At 31.3% G+C, this 9,813-nt stretch overlaps 1 protein-coding gene across 25 annotated transcripts in view; it reads left to right on the top strand.

Moving 5' to 3' along the window:
* Positions 1-9,813, top strand: part of LOC108691965 (calcium/calmodulin-dependent protein kinase type II alpha chain) — a 105,871-nt gene that overhangs the window by 82,264 nt on the left and 13,794 nt on the right. For 8 of the 25 annotated variants that reach the window (XM_018199965.1, XM_018199966.1, XM_018199968.1 and 5 more), the window contains exons 12-13: positions 3,511-3,567; positions 7,993-8,184. The exons of 9 other annotated variants lie outside the window; for them this stretch is intronic. In XM_018199965.1, coding sequence (XP_018055454.1) covers positions 3,511-3,567; positions 7,993-8,184 — 249 coding nt within the window. Of the gene's footprint in view, positions 1-3,510; positions 3,568-7,992; positions 8,185-9,441; positions 9,512-9,813 lie in introns of all 25 variants that reach the window. 8 more of the 25 variants (XM_018199972.1, XM_018199975.1, XM_018199976.1 and 5 more) reach the window with 2 other exon arrangements.

The following is a 9,813-nucleotide window of genomic DNA, read 5'->3' on the forward strand; positions in this document are numbered from 1 at the left end:
ACTCTTTGATTAATTGACTCTAATTTCGTCTCTTGGTTTTATTGTGTGAACCAGAGCGATAGATCAAGTATATAACGAATTATTTATTGTCAATAAAGAGAAAGCTAAAATGAATTTTATTGTTTGAATGTCGCGCGATTATAAATGGAGAAAAAAATAATTGTTAGATGAAACATATATGTACAGCCATTGAATTTGCCTAAGTATTTCTTAATTTTAAAAATTTGCAGCGAGAAACACAGCCAAAAATTTACGTGGCAGTGACAATTATCACAGATATAAAAATTGTCGTCATTTTAATGGATCAACGAACTCTATAGAGAAAAAAGTATAATCGAGTGTTTTATATCGAATGGAATTATGCAAACTATTGAGCAAATAAGTAGAGATTTACCAATGATAAAGTTATTAATTTTATCGTTAAATTTAACATTGCATGATTTTATTATATTCAAAAGCTCGGATTATCCTATTATAATATTATCTGTAACAATTTAAAGAATTCTATTCTATTGAATGATTGATATATTATTTATGTAAATTGACCATTCGGATTACATCGTTTGTAGTTACAGCAAAACTAATCATACAGATCAGTATAAAATTAATTTTGGACGATCTAATAGCAAATAACGGAATTTCCGGAATTCCATCCCATTATCACTTTATGTACTTTTCTCTGTGTGACTCTTCCACATATACCACGTTTGAGAAATGCGATCGTGTTCTCTGCGATCGTGTTCTTAAACGATCTTTTCACCTTCTTCAAACTTTACACATTATCACACGTCCTTACCTATATTTAGGTCATTATTACTATATCAAATTTAAAATCACACATATGTATGTAAACGCGCGCATATTTATACATACGTACATACATACACGCAAATACAATACACACACACATATACGCACGCACGCACGCACGCACGAACGCGCACGCAACAAATAACACGTAACACGTAACACGCTCTCTCTGTCGTCGTCACAAATCTCGACTCTCGATGTTTAGCCCAGTGTTATGGATTTATGAACACCAGTTATACTTTTTGCCTTCTTTTTTTCCCTGGCGCTTGTCTCACTATTCCTGTCTTTTCGCTTTTGCCTCATTCTTTCTGTCCCACCCTTTTGTCACTTGCTTTATCCGCTTAGTCCGCCGACTGAACCATTCATCTACGCAATAACCAACTCGGAATTGATTCCATTCACTTCCTTCACTTGGTTGTTTTTTTATGTGTTGGTCCAATTTCTCGCATGTTTTCCGCCTATCGCACGCTTGCTCGCCATCGTACGGCTTTTTACAAAGTCTCGAATCGAATATCAAAAAGATTATAACATGAGGGAGGGAAAGAGAGAGGAATCACAATTTAACGTTATAGAAAAATTTTTTAATGTAATTTTTATTACAGATTAAATAATTCGACGTATTTATCAATTTGTTTTTTTTATATTGATTAGTGAGACAATATGATTATACGTAGAATCAAGAAAATTTGGCAAATTATTTGAATAATTATTTGAATAATTACGGAGAAACATAAAATTTGATTTACATTGAGGAAATAAAACAATTGATTTATATATCATATTATCGTAAATTCCAAACTTAAAAATTTTAATTTTTAATAATTAAAAATTTTATGGATAATTTAAAACGCAGAATATTTTATACTTCTTATTAGTAAATCTTATTAGTAAATTTTTATAATAATTCTACTTATAATAATTCTATTAATAATTTTATTTAGTAATTCTATTATAGTATTTCCAGTAATTCTTTGCTAAATAATTCAAATCAAATATCGCGACCGAAGCATTGAAACCGTACGATCGGCTCGATCTGCACGCATTACAATTTCTTTTTTTACTTCCCTACTACTCGAGATACGATCGATACGTGTTTTTATCGACGTGTGCACGTTCTTAATGCAAAGTGTACTCTCCAGCACTATCCCGATTATCAATCGATTGTATTCCGATCTTTTTTTCTATTTGACGACCGTTCTTTTTTATATACATATAGTTCGATGGTAATGACATCACTCGTCTTCACAATTCCCATAAATGAAAAGAAGAAAGAAAAAGAAAATATTTTAATCATAATAGAATCATTACATACCGTCGATCACAAACGATATTCTATTTCGTTATGCCCCCGTCGTCATTATATTAAGCATCGTCAATTTAATTCGTTAATTTATGATAACAAGTGTTTAGTAGTCATGGCATTGTATGAAAGAAATCGATTGCTATTAATTTGCACGGTTAATAATCGGCGCAAAGTAATGACTTCTTTCTTTATACGAGATAATTTTTCTTGTTATTACACGATAATTTTTAAATTATTAAATAGTAGATAATTGTATAGATAATAAAAGCACGATAATATTATCGTAAATCTTGCTATTACTTATGAGAAATTGTTAATTAAATAGCAAAAATGTCACGGGGGATGTAACGATATATTCTTTACTTTTGTACGGACGCTTTGAAATTTAAAGTGAGCAGCTGAAAATATCCAAATGGAAATTTTGTACAAAGACATTAAAACATACTACTGAGAGTTTGGTAAACCCGAGTAGAAATCCTTTTGGAATCGTCTCTTGATGATTCTTTACTGAGAGCGTTGCTCCTTTATCGAAACAATTTTGTATTTTATGTTTTTATAATCGACGATGAAAGATTCAGATTTATTATTACTCTACACTGAATGTCTGTTTTGTATAATTATATACATATAATTATTGTGTTATTATAAATGGCGATATTTTACATTTACTAATTACGTCGTTTCATATACTGTCTGTTGCTTGGTAATCATTATTTATTATTATTATTATATTATTATTATATTATTATTATATTATCAATAATGTCGAATACACAATGAATGTTAACATCATGGAATTCGGCCATTTACCATTACGTAAGAATCTAAGTTTAATTGCAATTATCAAAGAAGACCTTCCATTTTGCCATAAAGCGAATACGTGGCAGAAAAATAAAACTGATTTTTGTGCATCACTTCTAAATTTATAAATCTATTATCATTTATTATACTGTTTGTATATCTTATATTTACTTATATAACGATGATTGATTGATTTATTTTCTCATTAACATTTTTATTCATCAAATATTTCTATTATTCATTAATATCAATTATCAAACAAATTTTTTCTTAGCATTGTCGAGCAGGAAAAAATTACTTTTGCGTATGATATGCTAACTAAAAAAAGAAGTGATTCACATTTATGAAGTTAATAAAAAAATTTTTCTAACATTTGTTTGTTTTTAAGCTTCACTCTTCTACAATGTTCTTTTGATAAGAACGTGATATTTATGATTTATGTGTCAGTATTAGATAAATCGATGGAAATAAGCTTAGCTTCTCATCATGCGACGTGGCTTTATCGATATTCTATATAAATATCTTAAGCGTTATGTAATGATATAAATTGTTCGTACATTTTTCGTATACGTGATGTATGTGTGTATGTTGTACAGAGGATAAGAAGGGCGGCGTCGACCGGAGCAGCACGGTCATTGCCAAAGAACCCGAAGGTAAAACCAATTTTCGAGACGAGATATATACGTATAACGTATCTATTGTGCATTATTTTGTAAACGTCGCGCGATTGCACTGGCCTCTCCCATCCGTGCTTAATTGATTTTGTGACTTTGCGATACTATAATTATCATTGTAATTTTTATCTTATTACATATACATATAATGTCTGCGTAATATTCTCGTTTATATGATATTGACGAATTTTTTTATCATGTTTTTATCAAGACAAACGCAATTGTATATTATCACGCATCCGGGACGAATGTTTCTTTTTCTAGATAAAATTCGTACTCTCTGATATAATTCATGTATTATCAAACCCATACGGCACTTTGTCCAAGCGAACATGTGGAAAGATAATCCTAGTTTGTCGCAGCTGACATGTTTCTGAGTAATAATCGATGAAGTTGTATACGCGTAAGTTCAAAATGAGCAAAATGAAAATTATCTTTGTTTTACTGATAGACGGATTGTTCTTGTTATTTATACAAATGTTTGTTTAATTTAAAGTGATGTTAAGGGACTATGTTTAATTTGATTTTAAAGCCATCTAATTGTTGTTGCGGCAATTATTAATTAATAAATTTTATATTTGTACTTATTGAGGCACAATTACAATTGATTATTCGTAATACATATTATACTTGAAATACTCTATGCAAGACATAACAGAATTTTTAATTTATTTCAACACATACATTTTTTATATTTATATAATCACAAGTGCGACTTGTAAGAAACATACTTTGTAAATATATTTACATCAAACTAATTGCATACCAAATTTTTAAAAAATGACAATTTACATGATCGCTTGGACTCTAACAAAAATCACGTGTTAAGAAATTAACGCAACTGTATTGAGATTTTTTAAATCAAAGCGACTTAATTTAAATGATGTGATCTCTTGAACGTGCACAATAATCTTTAATCGCGTTAATAAAGAGGAATTTATGAAAGAGCATTTCATTTCTTTGCGTCTGAACAGAAACGATCGGTTTCAGTTTCCAGAACGTTCATAAGTCGACTACGATGCGTAAAATTATCTCAATGTAATATTCACAATTAGCCACGAGATATTAACAGAGAAAGGATAATTAAAGTATCATTACGGTTGGGAGAGGGTCAATTTCATGAGAGGCTCCGTGTCCAGATTCGAGCCCGAGCTTTTGCACCCTTTCTGTTGCCGCTTCTGCGAAATTGTACGGCGGATTTACCGTCTCTCCTTTCGTCTCGTCAACTAACATTCTGGATAACTTCGTTTCTTTTTTGCTTTCTTTTTCCTCTTATGTACGTGTGAGTTCCCTTTCTAATCAATTTAAAATTAATCCCGTAATCTTAACTGAGGATCCTCCTGAGCCTTCTCTCGATACGCTTCACAACAGCGAAATTCATAACATCTCATAGTTAATGCGAGTGTAGTTAGAGATTATGTTGTTTGATAATCATGATTGTGATTGACATCGATCAAACTGATCATCGAATCCCATGAAATGCATTACGTGCAGAACGATGTATCCTTTGAAACAAATTTATTTAAATGTCTGTGTCTAATTGGATCGTGATGCGGCAATTAATTTATTAATTTCAGTGTTCCACACACATTACTACTACTAATTTCAATTATTAACTCTCCTAATTTCTTCTTGCTTATAAGCAAAAGAATATAAATCATAAAGCAAGGAAAGATTTTTCCCTTCGGAAAAAAGAGAATATAAAAATATACGTAATATTTTTTACTTTACTTGTTCTTACATCTCTGTAATTATAAATTATATTTAAATTTGATTGTTTTTCTTCTTTTATTGGAGAATCTTATCTATAATCAAAGCTCGTTAAACAAGTGTTGTGTCATTGATATTTATAATCGGAATTAAATAGAATAGAAATAAAAATTCAAATACAATTAACTAAAATAAAAGCTAAATATAATAAAATAATCAGCTAGTATTAACAATAATTGTTGATGTTTTACGAGCATATAAATGTATATAATGAAGTCTTTGCCGCCAAATTAGTTACAACTATGTCATAATAAGAGCGGCATGAAGGCGGCGCTAGTGCACAGTGGTAATTAACTCGAAAGTTATAATTAACTCGATTTATAATTCAAACTAACTAACGCAGGGAGTTTACTCAAGTGTAAGCTCAACGTGGATAGTTTAAGCCTATGTAAAATTAACCACGCAGTAAATACAAAGCTGAGCTTGATCCCTAAATCGCTGCAATGATAATTATCATCTTATTTCCATTAATACGCAGTAATTAATATTTCACACGTCTACTTCGATCAATAATATATGAAAAAAATGCGTAAGCAATTCGTTATTAGCTTAGATACTATTTCCAGAATATAATATACATATCTTGATTTCACTGCACTTGAAAATTTACACTGCATTACGTAACTTTTTTCACATAATACGAGGCTGTCGTTTTAAAATTTCGTTTTCGTTGTCAAAGAACTCAAGAGAAATTTTGACTAGTTACTAACAATGTACACATATACGCATTGTTTCTCATTTTTTCCGTCTAGGCGAATTTCTCTTCGGAAAGCGTCGCGATTTCGCTCCGCCTCGCGCGCTCTTCAGACGTACTGTCAACAAAAATACCTGGCCGCTTGGCATTACTTGAAAATAGATCGGCAGCGGTTCAAAACGTCGTTGTATGTACGTTCGACCCACCTCGCAAGTGAATTGAGTCACTCGACAAGCTCGACAAGCTCGCCTCTGTTGATTTTGAGCGTTAATTATTTCACAAATATTTTCCGGTGTTATCGAAGGGATTTACTTTCGTCTCCTTGCAAAAAAATAATTTTTGCATTTGATATTGTGCCACTATTACAATAACATTGTGTGCCGTTCGCGTATAATTTAATTTTGGAAAATTATCGCGCAGAACATAATCGTGATGGCTAATACCATACCCAGCTCGTCCAAATACACAGAGAATTACGGTGAGTTTCTAGAGAGTTCTCTTCTTCCTTGTATTTCGTTACGTACATGTATTTATATATTTTTGTTCATCTCGCACAATTATGTTTTATTCTTATATTAGTTTAATTCAGGAAATTGACAGTAAAAATACTTCTCGATAAATTTTTTCTTTAGAATTTAGTTTGGAATAATTTAGTAAAAATAGCTTTTGCAAATACTATTTATTCTTCTATTTATTTTTTTTTTAGAACAAATATCGAACTTAATTTTATTATAATTACAATAATTTTTCACGATATGACCCTGAATTTCTTTAGTATATTTTGAGCTCGTTTTGCGGATTATTGTTTATCAATCTTTCATCAATTAAAAATTAAATTGATTTCTGTTAGGAAACAAGTATCGACTTGAAAGAGAGATTTAACTTTAAATATTTTTGTGAATTAAATTTCCTTGAATTAAACTTTTATCAAAGTCATCTTAAAAATAAATTTACGCTTATCTTCAAATTTAAATCTTGAATAATTGCAATTTTTAGCAACTACATAATTTTAAGAAAAAGTCTATTTTGAATAGTTAAAGAATTTATTAACAAAATATGAGAATCTTATGCAGAAACGTTTTGTATACCGACCGTTACTGTTCTATATTAATTGCAAACTGCTTGTAACAATATCTTATGCAAAATGAACTTTCATTGTGGCTAAACGCTACATATAGTCGGATTATATATACAATGCACGATTACATATACAAACGCGCTTCTAGGTTTCTATTTCAAGAATAAATTTTGTCTATAGGATGCATGAGCGAAAAGTTGCGTGGGATCACATTATTCTTATTCCATTTGTACAAAATCATGGCTGTACGCAAATAATTAATGCCGTTCATTTTTTTCTTACTCTCTTTTTCTCTCTTTTTTCCTATAATCTATGACACGCAATGATTCCGATGAAATTAAAATTTCTTCTTTAATTCTTTGAACAAATTTTTTTTAAACTAATTCTGCTAATATTTCCCCATTTCAATTCTATGTTTCTGTCTGGTTCTGAAATTTCTCGGGAACTAATTCTAGCATATGTTTGCCAGACTAATGTTGCTCGATAATGGTACACGTTAACCTGCTTACAATTAACACAAATTAGTTCGATAATAATAACATTATATGACTTGATCCAATTAGTGGAGTGTGGCTTCATGACTTCACATTGTTTCGAACATGCCCTTTATAATAATTGATTGATAATTAAGAAATTTACTTTCTTCTGTACATATTTCTTTCTTCGCATATCATTCTTGATATCATCAAGATTCAAATAATTCGATGACGCGTTGCGACAACAGTCGCTTCGCAGAATTTGCTTCTTGCCTTTTGCGCTTTGTGATCATTTCCGTTTTTCACCCGTGTTGTTACTGATTGGTGCCCTCCTCAAAAAAAAAAATCTCCCTCCAAAACAAAAGCTCTTGGCTCGTCCCATCAAGGTACACCTCCGAGCAGTCCCGCGACAATGTCCGCGTTCTCCAGGATGGTCGGTGCGGCCACAACCATGGCGAACAAACAGGCCCCAAATCAGAACCAGACCCAGATTCAGGCCCAGATCCAAGCCCAGGCCCAGATTCAGAATACGGGCAACCCCCTCGGAATTGCCGCGGTTCTTCTTCAAGGGGCCCAAGGTAAATTCAGGATTTTAATTTGATGTTGTAATGAAATGTAAACTGGGTCTTCATATCTTACTTTTCCTTTGCGGCTCTAGACTATCAAGGAATTTTTTTTTAATTATATTCTCGAGATAAAAATTTAGGACGATTGTGTGTTTAAACTTTATGAATAATAGTATTTATAGAATGTAAATTATTTTTGAAGTCTATGAATTTAAAGACACATCTCTTGATATCTTCTCCTTCTCTCTATGCTTAAAGATTTCAAAGTTAGTGAAATTATTCTTAAATGCACTAAAAGAAAAGTAGCGGTAAGAATCGTTTGCTGATAAGTAAATAACCTTTTATTTAACCACGAAAATGTCGAATTCATTTAGTTTTTATTACGATTGCTATTGATTACGTCAGATGAAGGTAATGAACGTGAATTTGTGAAGAAAAATAAAACATGGAATTGCAACGATGTTTTTGTTAAAAGTATCGAATATTTGTTCTTGAAATATATTTATTCGAAATATTTTGCAACCGAAATGTATTTCGGAGAGGTTATCGCGAATACCGATGGTCTGATTTTCCGGATGCGAAACTTTAAAAAATTTATTATTTTTTTCATCTCAATATGAGAAATTCTCTTGTTATAAATCGTATATTTTTTTGAATTTAATCTTTCAATCAATTTCTCATGTGTGAAATAATGAACTGAGAGAATGGTGTGCTTAAAGAGGTGACAATTAAGTTTGTCGAAATGCAAATAGCTTTTAATCGAAATTTGCCTTATATTTTTATAATTGAATTTATCAAATCGTGATCATTAGAATAAAATATAGTCATAGCTTTTGTTAACATCTCTTTATTCAACAATTATTTCATCAACGAAACTTTTGTCAACTGACATTTTGCAGAATTTTTCAACGATCTATGTTTATACTCGATATCAAAGCATCACCTGCCGCATTGTGATCTGAATGAAAATAGAGAAAAAAATCAGAGAATAAATATAATCAGAGAGTAATATAAGTTTTATCTCAGGATTTTAGATTAAAAAAAGCATTAATATGGGTGTATATTAAAAAGTGAAAGTGTGACAGTATTATCAATTGCTGCTTGCTCGAATTGTTTGATTTTTCAAATCATGGAAACATATCTTCACGAAGTCATTCTACAGAATAATTGTCACTTGATGTCGTAGTCTCTCTTCCTCTCCCCCCCCCCTTTCTTTTTTCCTTTCATCCTTCTCTTCTTCTTTTTTTCTCTCTTTCTCTCGTGTCGCAGGATGAGAATAGGCACGTACACTGGAAGGAGATGCTAAAGCTCAACTAACAGCAGTCTGATCGACGAATCGGTAAGGTTACCCAAGCCGGATGACCCATTTCTGCTTCCACGTTTTATCGAGATTCTTTAGTAGAGAGCACATATAGACATACGTATATGTGTGTACGTATATACATATATGTGTATGTATGTTGCTGTATAACCGATGCATAGCAATAATCCGTTAAATGAGGACGAAGCAGGAATTGGTCTAGTCGTTTCTGCTTTAAAAAGCCGCAGCATGATTTGAAATTTATTATAAACAAATTTTTTTTATTACATAATGTACATAATGTACTTACGTCACAAGAATCGTCATTCATATATATATAT

The sequence above is a fragment of the Atta colombica genome, unplaced genomic scaffold, assembly GCF_001594045.1.
Source record: "Atta colombica isolate Treedump-2 unplaced genomic scaffold, Acol1.0 scaffold55, whole genome shotgun sequence".
Taxonomy (NCBI): Eukaryota; Metazoa; Arthropoda; class Insecta; order Hymenoptera; family Formicidae; genus Atta; species Atta colombica.